Genomic DNA, 15,912 nt, shown 5'->3' with positions numbered 1-15,912 from the left:
ACATAACCTCAAATTCTCTGTAAACAAAAGATGTAAATACAGAGAATTGAATATTGTTTTTCTAATTATTTAAATAACAAAAGAACAACAATAGAAAAGAAGTGAATCTAGTCTATGTGAATAGTTGATAATATCCAGTGTATGTGATTATTTTTTATTGTGGGAGAAAATGGATACTAAGTGGAAAAGATATTTATTTTGGTTCGCGCACGAACACGTGGATTTTCGAATAGCTGAAATGGAATCTATTTTAGATATGTTTAAAATAACATTTAGAACAATATTAAAACCAAAAGAACATCCATTCTGGATTGTTGAATTGCCATCGGTAAATCCTGTCCATCAAATAGCCAGTCGTTCAGTTTCACTTCGTTATTGCCTCGAACTTTGGGCAATGTCAAAGGATCTCGAGACATTGCACAGTTGTTTAAAAACCTATACTAATGAAAATATTGATAATTTTCGTAATCTGTCGTTTAAAATTAATGTCAAAACATTTTGTAAACATTTCTCGCAGAAGGACAAAGTTGGCAAAATAGAATCGTTTAATTATCTACCACTGGAGGGTTCGGTTAAATTAAATAATCCCGAATTAACTCTATATTATTTTGAATATTATGGCTTGGATCCAAATTGTATTCCCCAAAAGCCTTTTCATTTATTCTTTGGAAGGTGGATTATCGATGGGCAGAGGGATCTCATTCAGAAATTTTCCCTCAAAACACGCAAATTTATAGGTAACTAACTATTTTTTATTCTTTTCCCGTAATTGTTTTCTTTTATTTTACGTTTGTAATAATTTTCAAAGTTATTTCTTTCCAGTGTTTTTATTGTTTCCGGTGAGTTGGAGAATATAGTAAATTCAATTTTTTATTAAATATAAAGTTTTTATTTTGCAGCATAATTTTATCTTTTCAAGAAGAAAAAGAAATTAAAGTTTAGCATAAGTTGTTCAATTTCAAAAAATTTGAGATATTTGAATTTGAATGTTTTGAAAAATTTTAATTCTTATGGAGAAATATTAATGATTAAATATTTATTTAAAAAAGAAGTAATAGAACAGTTTTCTGAGTAATAATTTTTAGACTGAATCAGAATATTCTTTAGAGTCAGAAAAAAGTAAGAATTTTGTCTGAAAATCAAGGGAAAGCGTGGCAACTCTGTTTTCAGCAAAATATTACCTCTTCAAGAAGAAAAGAATTTTTAATATTAGAATATTTTTGGAAGCCATAAAATTATATAAAAGATGTTTTGAAGCCATTAGGCCAAACATAGGAATCAAAATATCTTTTATTTATTTAATATTAGAAATTACTCCTGAGAATTTAGAATCAAAACTTTTTGTGTTTAAAGAAATTAAAAATGATTTACTAATTGAACCAAATTTCAACAGGAAATACATCAATGGATCCGCAATTATCGTTGATGATGGCAAATCAAGCACAAGTACAAAATGGAGATTTGGTCCTGGATCCTTTCGTTGGCACTGGATCCCTCCTGATAGCGGCTTCACAATTTGGAGGCTACACTCTAGGCACTGACATAGATTATTTAATGCTTCACGGACGCACGAGGCCGAGTCGAATATCGCAAAAAGCACGTGACATTGACGAGAATGTCGCGGCCAACATGAATCAATATGGAATAACTTCTTACTTCGTTGACGTGGTGGTGGCCGATTTTTCCTGTCAATTATGGCGCGACAATCTTTGTTTAGACTCAATTATTACCGATCCACCTTATGGTGTTCGCGAATCAACCGAACGTGTCGGCTCCACAAAAACTGGCTCAACAATTGAAGCGCATCAAGTTGAAACGCATATACCGTCAAAAGTTGTTTACGATTTAAATGAAATTTTCCATGACTTGCTGAATTTTTCCGCAAAACATTTAAAAATAAACGGACGACTTGTCTGTTGGTTTCCATTATTCACTGAGGATCATTCCGAAGAATTTGTACCGACAAATTCATGTCTTCAATTATTAGCAAGCTCGGAGCAAATACTTAGCGCAAATACAAGTAGACTATTGTTAACTTACCGAAAAGTTCGTGAACCACAATCGTGAATTTATTTTTTAACCAACTAGGACTTGATTTATATTGAATTTGTTTTTGTAATTTAAATAAAGAAACTCAATACGAAAACAAATTTTTTTTTTACTGAGAAAAATAGTAAAATTAATCACTCCATTGTCCTTTTGAGGAAAGAAATTAAAATTTTGACGATTTCCTGTATAACTTTTTATTAATGCCGTTGCAGCTCCACGCGAGCCAGGTACATTCCGCGTTCGACACTGAAAGCCGAGTTAAACATGAAATATACATAAAATTCGCTAGAGTCGATTCCATTCTACATTTTTTTTTTTAAATATATTTATATAAACGCATTTTCAAATATATTGTAACCTCATCTTTGGTAGAAGATTTAGGAGAGAGAAAAAAGTGCAGACGCCGAGTTGTTAATTTTTCATTTAAAATCAACGGCGAATAATAAATAACATTTTTAAATAAATGGACGTCTTATCAATATTTACAAAAGCTTATTGTTCACTAATAGCTTAATTCTCAAAATTGACGCCAAAATTAAAAGAACAGAATATACCTTCTTTATAAAGAAGGTATTTTTTTATTATAAAAAAAGAAATACGTAAATTTCCCTTTGTAAATGAAGAATTCGCCTAAATACTCACTCAAAATTCTCAAGACGCATTCAAGAAACGTAAAATTGCACACAACCCCAATAGGCGTATTTTAAAATACATATGTTACGTGCTTTTTACACGATTTAGGAATAAATTATTAATTTGCTGTTTTTAAAAACGATTTACAATAAATCTTAGGCTAGCATTCGATACGTAAGCATATTATAAACAAATATATATATATTTATATAATTAATATTTTTTTTACATTATAAATATCTAAATTAAAAAATCTAATAAATTTTTCTAAATTTCATCGAACACACGATTCTGTTATGCAATTCGTGGACTAAAAGTAAATAAATTCATTTCCGGAATGAAAATAATAGAAAAAAAGACTATTATCGTTTCTAACAGAAAAGAAGATTGACTAAAATCTTGTAATTCTTTCTCTAAAAAAGAATAAATAACAAAATTTTGTACACTACGTTTACCTCGGCATTTCGCATTATTTTTTAATTCTTCGAGCTGACTTTCTTTTTTGAGAGAGAAATACTTCTCTTTTTTTCACATTAATGTGAAAATAATTATTATTTTTCACTTTTGTTTTCTTGATTAAATTTTCTGTTTCTTGATTAATCGATAAGAGTTCTTTTTTCGTTTTGTTTTTTTTCCTTCGATTGATGATTTGCTAGGCCGGGCACCTTTTTTGAAAATGAAATTATGCGAATGATTTAAGTGATGATTGGTGGACATTGAACCTGCCAGACAATCAAATGACTTTGTTCACTTTGCTCTTCGGAACTTGAGATTGCTGATGCGTTTGAACGCTCGATTCCATCTTCTGCCTCATCGCCGTCACCTGTTAAGGAAAATTTTGATTTATGGTTTTATAAATACTGAAGTCATGAAGAAAGGGTATTTTAATTAAATGCAGAGCAGTGATCCTCAGCCTTTTTTGTACAAGACAATAATGCAAGTTGTTAAAAATATTAGGAATCTGTTTTTTTCTGTAGGAAATTCTTTTTTACAATTTTAAATCAGTATTTACGTTTTAACTTTTTCTTTTTTTTTTGTATTATTTAGTGAATTACATTCAAAGCGAAATTAATTTTTCCCAAGTTTACAATTCCTAATTATTTTTAAATCCCGTTAATTTTAATCGTCAGTTGCAGAAATATTTATAAAAAAAAATAATCTTTTCCATAAGAAAAAATAACAAAATTATAAATAAATAATTGTTCCAAAACTTTCCTTATTTAATGAAATTTAATTTCTCGTTTATAAATGAGACGAATGTAAAATAGGAGAATTGGGAAAATAGTAAAAAAAATAAATAAGTTTATAAATTTATTTAGTTTCTTTTACTATTTTTACTATCTATTATAATATATTTTTTTTATTATTATTTTTAAAAATGACATGAATATTATATTCCAATGAAATAGTTTACTGCAACCGACGATTTAATTTCAAGAAAAAAAATGTTCTCCATCTGTCCAACCCCCAGAGAGTAAAAGGAAATTGTGGAAGGATAAAAATTTGGATCACGATACCGGAAATAATAAAAAGTTGTCTATTTACATTGAAAAAAAGGAAACATTTTTTTCCGATTCCACTAAAATATTTTTTGCTTTTTCTTGAAAAAAAGTGCTAACCCCGAAAAAACATCACCAATTAAATTGACTATTCAAACAGAAAAATTGACTAAAGTTTTAATTATTGCCAATTCTTCTAAAAGACAATTGAAGGCAAAGTTCAGACAGCCAATAAAATTGAACCACAAGAATAATTTTTATAGTACATTCACAAGTGTGTATATATGTTTTAATAATATGGTTAGATATGTCTAACTACGATTTGAAGATGCATTTTTGTTAGTTTTGACACGAGCGAAACATTCAATGAAAAGAATATTATTTTTTTATCAATCATTAGGAGAGTTAAAGAAAAAATAATTTTTGTTCAAGCGAATGACAGAATTGTAATTGGAACTCGAAAGAAATTATTTGAGTTCGTCGTTACATACTCTCTGGGGGCATACCTGACCATCTGCCACACAATCAGATGTGTTGCCACGTCGCTCTCGTCCTCAGCTTCGTCCGCTGAAATTATACATCAATCGCAACGTCGTTCAACAAAAAAATATTTTACACAGATTCTGGATTCTTTTTAAAAAAAAAACTTATCCTATATTTATACGGAAAAATTTCAAAGAAAAAAAATTATGAATGTTAATTAAATTATTAATTATTAATTATATTACTATGAAATTCGAAGATAGAAAAATCAAATTTAGAAGAGTTAATTAAAGAAGTGAAAAAAGTGATGATAAAGTTTTCTTTTTTTTAACTCACCGACTCTGAAATCAATGTAACCTTCCCCACCGGATAAGACTAGCATTGCTGGAATAGAACCGTCCGAGATCGCACTGTGACCTCCGTGACCTAAAAAAGTTTATTTAATTAAATAAAAATTAACGAATTAATTGCTATTCATTGACGGCTATTATTATTGATTACTGATAGCTACTGCTTGAAATTCCATTTCTTCAAAAGCAATAAAATTTCTTCGAAGAAATTCCATTATTTTCAAAAGTAATGAAATTTCTTCGCATAAATTCAATTATGTACAAACATTTTTTAAATTATCGTCAAAATGAGAATTATCTTGATAAAAACTAAAATTATTCTCCAAAATTCAATTATTTTTAAAAGTTTTAATAAATTTGTTAGCAAAAATTCAATTATTTTTAAAAATTTGAATAAACTTCTAAGCAAAAGTTCAATTATTTTCAAAATTTTACCTCAATTTAATGATTTTCAATATCTACTATTTTAATAAAATTTTCCAAAAGAATTCAATTACTTAAAAAAAATGTTTTGATAAAATTCTACGCAAACATTCAATTATTTTCATAAATAAAAAAATTCTTCACAAGAATTCAATTATTTAAAAACATTTTTTAATTCCATTATTTTCACAAATAATAAAATTCTTAGCAAAATTTCAATTCTTTTAAAAACTTTAAATCCTTTCAAGGAATTCAATTATAAATGTATTGAAAATAATTTAATTCTTATAAATAGAATTGTTTCAAAGTTTTTACGAATAATTGAATTCTTTCGAAGAATTTTATTAAAATTTCAAAAGTAATTGAATCTTATGGAGTAATTTTTTTTCAAATTGTATTGAAAATAATTGAATTCCTGCGAAAAAGTTTTATCGAAATATTTGAAAATATCTGAATTTCTGTGAAAAATTTGATATTTATGAAAATAATTGAATTCTTGCGAAGAATTTTATTAATATGTTTCAAATTAATTGCATTTCTGCAAATATTTTTATTATTTAACGAAAAATTTTATTAAAATTTCTGAAAGTAATTGAAGATCTCCAAAAAATTTAATAAATTTTTTTAAGGAATTCAATTAAGTATTTCCATAAATAATTAAATTCATCGCAGAATTTCAATTATTTTCATTACAATTTTAATCGAATTCCTCAATAAATGTAATTATTCTTAAAAATGAATCTTAATTCGCCGAAAGAATTCAATTATTTAAAAAAAATTTTAATAAAATTCTACGCAAATATTTAGGTAATTATTTTCATAAATAATACCATTTTTTACAAGGATTTAATTATTTTTGTAAATAATGAAATTCTTGTTAGGAATTTCTGAATTATCAGAATTCAATTTTAAGAAACATTCAATTATTTAATAAATTATTTATTTTTGTATTTAAATAATTGCATTCTCGTAGAATTTTCTAATAATAATTGATTTAAAAATTATTTAATTCTCTTCTTAAAGAGGAAATTCTTAATTCTGCAGAAAAGGGAACCTCAAGAAAAAAAATGATTGAATTGTAGAAAGAAATTCAGTGATATAAATGAATTTAAATTTAATAATGTTGTAATTATATCTTACCAGGAACGGCGACAAACATTTTTACAGCATCCCTATGTCCATGAAAGCTGAGCTGAGCATGAGCCATACTACAGTAAGGCACGAAGCTTCCTGGAGTCACTCCATGATCAGAAGCAAATACCCGAACTCCAATTCCCGGAGCGTCTCCTTTTCCTCCTCTTGCTTGTGCTCTCGAAATCGCCATCGATCCACCGGCGCCTTTATTACAATTAAACGACAATTAGTATAAAAGATATAAAATTATTTTCAAAAAAAGCTCCCAAAAAAGAAAAGAAAATAATAGATAGAAAGTAAATAAATAAAAAGTATAAAAGTCATTTACTTTCAGAAAGTGGAACAGAGATAATAACTCCATTCCCGGTTCCAATCCAGAGTCGATTTGATGAAATAAGCAAGGCAGTGATTCGAACAAATGAAAATCCGAGTTTCCCAGTGCCGAGCATTTTGCTCACATACGGCTCAATATCAACGTCCTGAAGATGCTGATAGGTGTGTGCATGATATAATCTCAATGTTGAATCGAGTCGAATACTGACCCAAACACCCTCACCGAGCCACGCTAATTGACGAACCTGTGATTCCCGACGAGGATGTGCGTCCACGGAACACTGCAATTGTAAGTGCACTACCGATTTCACATATTTCACTCTATCATCAATTTTCATACACGAAAATAGGAATTAAAGACTAAAAACAAAAAAAACAAAAAAGAGAATCAAAAATGAAGAGTAATTTACCTTTAGGGTCAATGTTATTGGATCGATAATGTGGATTTTATTTTGGTAACCGCACCAAACTGTTTTTCCTAATACTGCCGCCATACATCGAATGGAATGTTGAGGATTGCCTAAAGTTATCACATGATACTGGGTTAGATCCCATTGTCCGTCTGGTCCTCTTCGGAATATTGCGACCGTGCCGTCTGCCAGTGCCACCAGCACTCGACCCTGAACGTGTCTGAAAACAAAGTTCTGTCATTTTTTTTCTTCTTTGTCTACGTGAGTAAATCTCTTCTCAAAGTCTCCTTAAAAAGTAAGAAAAGTGTGTAAAACTTACACGATAGCCAGAGCAGCGTCTTTGAGTTTCACCGAGTGTAAACAAACGGGCCACTTGGCAACAGCCGAATGAACAAAAATTGCTCCATTTTGAGCACCGAGCCACATCGTCGGTTGAATTGAGGACATTTTTTCAATTGGTGTTCCATTATCATCATCATTCTCCAAACTCGTCGTCTCCTTCTCACTTCCATTGCCATCGCAAATTGGCGAAATTTCCCCGACATTCTTGATAAACTGAACCTTCCCCAAATTAACAGTCTCACCATTATTCTCCACTTCGGTCGATGAATTTTTTTCAACCTCATTAACTTCCGCTCCCTTTTGTTCCGTTTCAGTCTTGCTATTATCGTCTAATGTTGACGTTGTTGAATTGTCATTAATTTTGTTTGTCTTATCATTTTCGATGACTATATTAGCTATCACCTCGTCATTGGGACCTTGAGCGTAGTCACTTTCTTTGGCACCCGGAACACTCGCAATACAAAGTAAATGACTTTGGCATACATTGAAGACCTCGAGTATTTCAGCCGGATTATTTGCATCTATCACAGTTACTTTTGACATTTTTTGCGTTGACGTACAAATCCAAACGTGCGAACTCAATTGTTGCTCGAGACGTTCGGCCTCGAGACGACGTTGCTCACTTTCCTGGAGTTCCTTGTCCAAATGCTCGACCGCATCCTCGGCCTCGACTTTCACCACGCTATTATTCTCACGTGCTTCGGCTGCGTAAAATACACTTCCGCCCACCATTGATCCGCCGTCTCGCGTTTTACCGCCACTTAAATTCACTCCAGCTCCACACCATATCTATAAATCGAAATTTACAATAAATAAATTATTTCTCCAAAGGGAAAAAATCAGGATTGCCAAAAAAATTCTATTTTCTTTTTCCCTGATTTCCAGAAAAAATTTTGACTTTTTCCCTGACCCTGTGGCAACTTTGAAAATGATTCATTAATGATATTCACCTTCATTCCAGGCTCGGTTTCCTGAAGTGGTCGGCAATAAACAGGAACGGGAACCGGTTGTCTCGCGGGCGCACTCGGTTTACCTGGTAAACTCCATCCGTAAGCGTGTAATCTTCCATCCTCTTTACGAACGTGAGCTCGTACTTGTCGATATTGTTCTTTTCGTTCATTCGCTCGTCTTGCCACAAGCTTCTCCGACGACCTGTGAATAAATCAATTTTTTTATTATTCTACAATTTTCTTTTTGTTTTTTTTCTCGAAAAACGAATTTCCATTCGTTCACTTACCCTTCGTATTGCTATTAATTTTAATCAATTTTATTTTCCTCATAGAAAGTAGAAACGAATTTTTACTTTCTAAAAGAACAAACCACCAAACTCATCAATTTTTCTTTCTTTTTTGAACGTCACAACACCAAATATCAAATTAAATAATTGCAAACATGAAGCAAAAAATAGAAAATGTATTATTACAATTTTTAAACAAATGGACAAAGTTTCGTTTTTTAAATCCAAAAGTATACAATAATTTTTTGGAAACCAAAAAATATCAGAACATCCTTGATAAATATTTTTAAAGGGCTAAAAATTATTACTTTTGAGAAATTATTTTTTCATGAACTGGAGAAAATAGAAAATACGTAATAAAGTTAAATAACTATCTACAAAACAATTCTATATGATTATTATCAAAAACGCAAAATTAATACAAATCCTGCGTCGCGAACAACTAAAAATCTAAAAATCACTTGAAATAAAAGTCAAATTAAATTAAAATCTCGTTTATTTCTCGATAAATAGAGATCATAATTTTATACTCGTTTCAAAAATAATATACAAACTCCTATGTACACAATAAAATCACAATTTTTTGATTGTCCATACAAAGGCGGTAACAATTTATCGAATTGCCCTGCAATTCATGACTTAGAATCATTTTGAAATTTTCAAAAAATTTTATAAAGGAAATAACCTAATGAAAAATTACTTTCAATTTACTAAATCATAAGAAAACAATTTATAATCAGAATGAATAATATTTACAAATGAGAGAAAAGCAGAAAGTAAATTTTTTAAATTGTTTTCAAATTTGTTGTGTCACTAATGACTTATTGTGTTTTTAATAAATAAATAAATAAACGTATTAAAGAATGTAATAGAAAAATAGTGTTAAAAGTAAATAGTGTAGAAAAAAAATATTCTCTAGCAAAGCAAATGAAATCGAAAGGAGTAAATTAAAAATTTCTTTTTGGCAAAATTTATCACTATAAACATAACATGCAGTTCATTTTCTAAGCGTCATATTTACAGTTTTTTACTTTTGAAAAACTGATTTTATAAAACTTTATAAAAATAATTTCCAAAGAAATTATCAATATTTTTGTAAAAATTTTAGTTTTGGCTAAAATTTCACATTTAAAAGCAAAATTAGCGATTGAATTCAAAATTTTACAAGTTGAATATAAAATACTAATTAATCAACTTTGATAAAGATTTAATTAACAAATTGCTCTAAAAAATTAATTCTTTATAAAAATATATTAATTGAAGTTGAAAAAGAAAAAAAACTGAATAAGGAATCATAATCTTTCAAATTTTTTTAAAAATATTTCAACCACAACCTAAATTTTCAAAAAACTTTTTTAATAATAATTAAAATGTATAATTTTCATCCATTTTATAAAAATAGATCTTAATTTTGAATAATTCGTTCTACTTGAATAATATAAATAGATTTAAATCGATTTAATATTTTAATAGCTAATAATAAAATTCTTTCGAATAATTGAAATCCATTAAAAGCCAAATTAAAATTAATTAATTTACCATCAAGTACGGAACATTTGACTAATTTCTCCAATAAATAATCAACCAATTTGTCATGCAATGACAAATAATTAAAATTACCATATAGAATGACAAATATTTAATAAGTCATTGAATATGATTCTAATAAAATTCTGATAGTGACGCTTAAATAAAAATCGTATTAAAATATCCGTTTTTCAAAAGTTTGCCACAAGCGTGTGTTAAAATTTGAAAATAAAAATTAAAAAAGAATGAGAGCAATTAAGAGAGTAAAAGTTGTGAAATGTTTTTCGTCTAAAAGTAGAATGACTAAAAAGCTTTTTGCGACAAACCTAAAATAAAATAGTGACCTAAGTTCTCTTTTTTACAAATATATACATGTATAAAGTTTTTTGATTTCTCACATGGTGTCTCCCTGATCAAGATATTCTTGTTTATTTTTCAGTGTACGTCGACGAATCGCGTCCAAGGATGTCGCCGGAACCACTTGATTTGTTGGTGCACTGTAGCGTAACGAGTGTGGAGCTCGCACTAAGGATCCCCGATCTGCGGGTCCTGTGAAGAGATTACTAAAACTGAAACGAAAAAAGGCAAGAAATTCAATAATTTTTTTTACTTTATAAAAGACTGGATAGTAAATAAAAAATAATAGAGCGATACGTACAACCTCCAGAATGTTTGTTTTCCACCTGAAATACTCGCTGGATCGGTTTTATTTGCTCTCATAATTTCGGTCCACCTCACAGCCTCCTGCAGTTCCATGAAACGTTCTTTATATTGATTTCGCTCCATAAGAACCCTGGCCATTTCGACCCTCGTGAATCTCTTTCTCTGCGAGAGAGGAACGTCTTCCTCGTCGTCGCTCTTCGAAGCCTTGGTCGCAGCCTCTGCCTCTTCTTTTGTCTTTTTCAATTCGTCCTCGAGAGTCGCGACCTTCTGTCGCAAACGATCTCTCGCCTGCTGAAGAGCTCGAATTTCTTCGCGAAGTATTTCCTGCTCTCTGGAAAAAGTGAATGTAATTTTATTTTCTGATCCTTAAAAATCATTTCAAATTTTGAATCATAGAAAATCACACATACCCTGTAAGTTCATCTACTTTCACGATTAAATCGTCTTTCACAATATTTAGAGCGTTCCTGAAAAAACCAACATAATTAAATAACAGTTCATTTAATAATCCAACACAAATATATTTTTTTCAAAATTCTTTCATACTTTGTTGCTAGAAGTTCGTTATTCTCCATTATTAGATTCTCCACTTCCTTGCCCATTCCTACAACAAATAATAATTCTCAATAGTCATTTTATTAAAATTGTATTTAGTATGACCAGGTATTTTAATTTCTAAAAATTAGAACTTTTCTTATACAATTTATTTACAATTTACAATACGTAAACTATTATTATTAATAGTAGTAAACTTAAAAAATAAAGCTTTGAAGCGGATAGAGAACCAGGGTTGCCATAAAAAATTAATTTTGTTTTTCCCTGACTTTTCTCTGATTCATACAAATTTAATTATTTCCAGTACTTTTAATAAAAATTCTTGACTTTTCCCATATTTCCCTGAATTCCCTGACTTGTGGCAACCCAGAGAACAGATAAATAAAAAAAAAGTTTCACATTAAAGCGGAGAGCGGACAGAGACACAAATTAAGACTCTTACCGAAGAAGTTGTCGTTAACTGCACATGTGGGTTATTCGTTATCATGCATCAATCAGGTTTTTGAAGTAAATGGACCAACAGCAATGGCACAAACAATGAAAAAAATAGAGAAGTATAGATTTGTTAAAAATTTATGTATTAATTTTAAAGCATTAGAAAAGACCTCGTCTCTTAAAATTAATAATTAGATTTGTTTATTTACAATATACATGTATAATAATTGGAAACTAAAATTTTATATTAACAAAAATATTTGTTTCAACTTATTTTTATATATAACTTTTTTTTAATAATAATATTTACTTTATTATTTTAATTATTTTAATATTTATTTTCCCGTTTAAAAATATGGTAACTATTTGAAATATTAGAAATATTTTTTCGAGTTATTTTTTTAGAACCCAATATTAAAGAAAGAAAGGCAATTAACGCACCTGACGACGCATATTCTCCAGGATGAACCCAACTTCCTGTAAAATTACAAACTTGTCTATGAATTACATTTACATGTGAAAAATTTCTTTGGTTTTATTTCAAACTTTGATTCTCATTGAAAATTTGGTTAGCGCAATTGATAAATTTGTGAAATTTCACCTGTAATATCGGCACCTTCGTCCATTTCTCCAAGCGCGTCAGCATCCTGAAAGCTGAGTTCTTGATATAAAGTATTTCCACTACGCTGCTCTCTTTCAGTTCGAGTTCGGCCACTTGGAGTCGACGATATTTTCTCCACCGTCGGCGAAGTCGGAGTAACAATTGGCGGTGGCACTTCAGTTTCAGGACTCTCATCTAAAACAATTGAAAATTTCGATTTAATAAAATCAATAAATAAAGTAATAAAGTCAAAAAAAAACTTACGTCTAGAAACTATTGTAGTCTTATTCTCGTGATCGGGACGATCAGTTAGTTGGCTCTTGTCAGAAGTTTCTATTGTCGTTTCATTACTGCTGTCGCTCATTTCGGATTTTAAATTGGTAACGTGACTTGGAATTTCCTCGGGAATATCCTCGGCATTTATACTGGCCTCGAGACTTTGGAATCCATAACTCAATGGCCCTGAACTCCTGGACATTTGCGTTAAGCCTAATGATGGTAAACGACCAGGACCTCTGCCTCCGGTTGCATTCTCCAGTCTTTCCGTACTGCCTACCAGCATTTTTGTTCTCTCCATATAATCCACATGTGTCTTAAATAATTCCGTGTATCGGTCGTGCAACCGAGAATATTCTCGTTTCAACTCGGCCTCCTTCTCCTCCAGCCTGACGACTGCAAATGAAAAATTTCTTACCACATGATTTTAAAAAGTCAAATATTTTCCAAGTAACACAAGGATCAAAAGCATGAATTATAAAACTGAACTTAAATTTCCAATTTTGATAAATGAATGATTTTTTGCAATGGAAAGTGCGGGGGAAGCTAAAAGGATATAAAGAAACAAAATTTGAAACTAAAAAAAATAAGACCTGAAAGAAAAACCATAAGTCCCAAGTTTGAATAATTGAAACAAACACAATTCATTTGCTATGCAAACAAAATCCCGTAACAAACCAAAATCATAAATTTAAACAAAAAAACTCAAAATAATCAACTCTACTGTAAGGAGATGGTGTAAAAGAGGAACTGGCGGTACCATGGTCGTTGGAATTCTTCGTCTTAAGTTCCAACATTCTAACAATTGATTCGAGACTATCGATTTTTGACAACAACTCCTTTCTCTCATCCTCGGCCACATCTTCGAGTTCCAAAAGTTTCTGAAAAACAAAAAAATATTACAAATAAAGAAAAATATAGTAAAAATAAAAGAAAATGCGGAATTTATTCATTTACAGATAAAGAAATAAAAAAATCATTAAACTAACTTGATCGGAAGTTTTTCTGAGTTGTTTCTCCCTTTCATATTGCGTGACAAGCTGTTCATTATCCTCGCGTAGTAATTCTAATTCTACTTCGTGCTCTTGATTTTCCGTGTACGCAATATCCAAACATTCTAAAACATTGACTAGCAAAGGCATCAGTTCTTTGACAACATCTTCATCGTAACGGGCAATCATTCTCTCGAATTCTTGATAAATACTGCCCGCCAACGATTGAACCTTCTCCGACATAACAACATGACTGTCCTCATGAGTTCCATAAACTGTTTCCTGATCCATTTTTAATGAATTTACCCGGGCAGGATCTACAAAAAATATTCATTATTAATTAGTTTCACTTTTATTTCATAGAACTTGGTTTTAATTAAATTAGAATTTTCAAATATTTCAACAAAATTCTCGCGAAAATTCAATTATTTTCTTAAATAATAAAATTCTTCGAAGGAATTCTATTATTCTCAAATTTGTTGATAAAATTCTTTGCAACAATTCAATGATTTTCAATACATTAATTTTAAAATTGAAATTATTTAAAAAGAAGAATTATTATTAAAAAAAGTTAAGAAACAAAAAAGCAAAATATGTAATTTCAAAAATTAACATAATGTAAACATAATTAACAATTAAGAAATAAACAAATCAAACTAAGTGAAAAACATAACAAACACTATTTCATGTAATACGAATGTAAAAACCTAATTATATTCTCAATAAAATGAATTTCCTCAAATAAAACTGCTTCAAGTAAACACTATTGATTTTTTTCAACTATAACATAAGGTTAATATTTAATGAACTACGAAAATGTCCCTTTTTTTCTCAAATTCTTAATTATTGAAAAATAAAAACGAATTCCAAAACGGAGAAATAAGAAAAAGGCATAATACTGAAATATTATTAAAGAAACAAAAACAATTAAGCTCTACGAGGAGAACACTTGTCCTCCTTTCTCCATTTACACTACAGAAACAAATTAATAATACAAAAAAAGCATATAATTCTCCAATATAGAAAATATAAATGCTTTGAAATGAAAGTATCTGTTCTACCTGTAAAAGAAAGGACTATTAAGCAATGAAAAATATGACATACCCTACTCCAAAAAGGAGAGAAAAAAAATTGATCAACTGTCAAATCTCCTAACCTTGCATCATTGTGGCCAAATATCGAAGCGCAAGTTTTCTATTTTTAATAAAAAGGATTTTGTTTCACGAATTACGACAAGTCATCATGGACACTAAAGAAAAATCAGTGTTGAACGTAGTTATTAATCCAGAATTTGGCTGCAATTCACAAAATCAACTACGAAGAATCATTCTTGAAACACTATTTGGTAAAACGTGTCTTCGTTTTCCGCTGTTATGATGTTTCGCAACTATACAAATATCTCACACACAATTTTTTCCCCTCTCTCTTTTTCTCCTTCTTTCTATGTATTGTATTATATTCTTTCAAAAAAAAAGAATTTTCTTCTTCACTCCCTTGTTTCCTTTTCAATAAGCACAAAATTCACTCATGCGACGTGTTTAAACCCACAATGGACTTGACTAGAAATTCACAAGAGAGAATGAAAAATTAGTCTCGCCAGACATTTGTTAGAAATAAAAAAGGTCACAATAAACTACTGTCGTCTATAGACGTTTCACCGCCATACTTACTCCGTTTTAAACACTTTGCGACATTTGTTCATATAAATAGGTCCATCGCAGACAAACACAAAAAATCATTTCTGTCTTTGTCTCCCGTTAGATCTTGGCTTTGGCACATCCGATCGAACCAGGTTGCCGATGACGAGAATATTTACGTGTGTATGTGCGTACACTTATTTTCGTCCTTGTTTTATCGTTAAAGTTGTTTTCTACTGTATCAACTGGACTTGGCACCGTTACGCCCAATTCAAATAGTTGACACTGAACTTTTTATTTTTTCATTAAAAAAAGAATTCTTTGGTATCTAGT

The 15,912-nt window shown here is 30.0% G+C and overlaps 2 protein-coding genes across 11 annotated transcripts; one reads left to right on the top strand and one right to left on the bottom strand.

The window, feature by feature from the left end:
* Window positions 1–23: 23 nt before the first annotated feature.
* On the top strand, window positions 24–2,146 carry LOC122505457 (tRNA (guanine(10)-N2)-methyltransferase homolog). Its single transcript, XM_043617083.1, has 2 exons — window positions 24–737; window positions 1,394–2,146. The coding sequence occupies exons 1-2, from the start codon at window positions 170–172 to the stop codon at window positions 2,065–2,067; spliced, it is 1,242 nt and encodes a 413-aa protein (XP_043473018.1). The 5' UTR covers window positions 24–169; the 3' UTR covers window positions 2,068–2,146.
* Window positions 2,147–2,227: 81 nt separating this feature from the next.
* Window positions 2,228–15,772, bottom strand: LOC122505455 (JNK-interacting protein 3). Of its 10 annotated transcripts, XM_043617077.1 has the most exons (20): window positions 15,613–15,772; window positions 15,099–15,501; window positions 13,940–14,259; window positions 13,675–13,831; window positions 12,939–13,346; window positions 12,675–12,869; window positions 12,515–12,550; window positions 12,081–12,098; window positions 11,630–11,687; window positions 11,494–11,550; window positions 11,079–11,414; window positions 10,819–10,989; window positions 8,607–8,808; window positions 7,634–8,445; window positions 7,315–7,534; window positions 6,900–7,185; window positions 6,578–6,775; window positions 5,001–5,090; window positions 4,688–4,748; window positions 3,370–3,505 (listed from the first exon to the last, which is right to left on the bottom strand). In XM_043617077.1, exons 2-20 carry the CDS (start codon window positions 15,106–15,108, stop codon window positions 3,502–3,504), a joined length of 3,639 nt encoding a protein of 1,212 aa, XP_043473012.1. In that variant the 5' UTR covers window positions 15,109–15,501; window positions 15,613–15,772; the 3' UTR covers window positions 3,370–3,501. The 10 variants fall into 10 exon arrangements, with proteins under 10 accessions (XP_043473008.1, XP_043473010.1, XP_043473007.1 ...); XM_043617073.1 differs by lacking the exon at window positions 4,688–4,748 and having other exon boundaries at window positions 2,228–3,505; XM_043617075.1 differs by lacking the exon at window positions 4,688–4,748 and having other exon boundaries at window positions 2,228–3,505; window positions 13,711–13,831.
* Window positions 15,773–15,912: the final 140 nt, after the last annotated feature.

The sequence above is a fragment of the Leptopilina heterotoma genome, unplaced genomic scaffold (genome assembly GCF_015476425.1).
Source record: "Leptopilina heterotoma isolate Lh14 unplaced genomic scaffold, ASM1547642v1 Lhet_36, whole genome shotgun sequence".
NCBI lineage: Eukaryota > Metazoa > Arthropoda > Insecta > Hymenoptera > Figitidae > Leptopilina > Leptopilina heterotoma.
The sequence above is the reverse complement of the archived record's forward strand: the minus strand, read 5'-3'. Positions and strand labels throughout refer to the sequence as shown.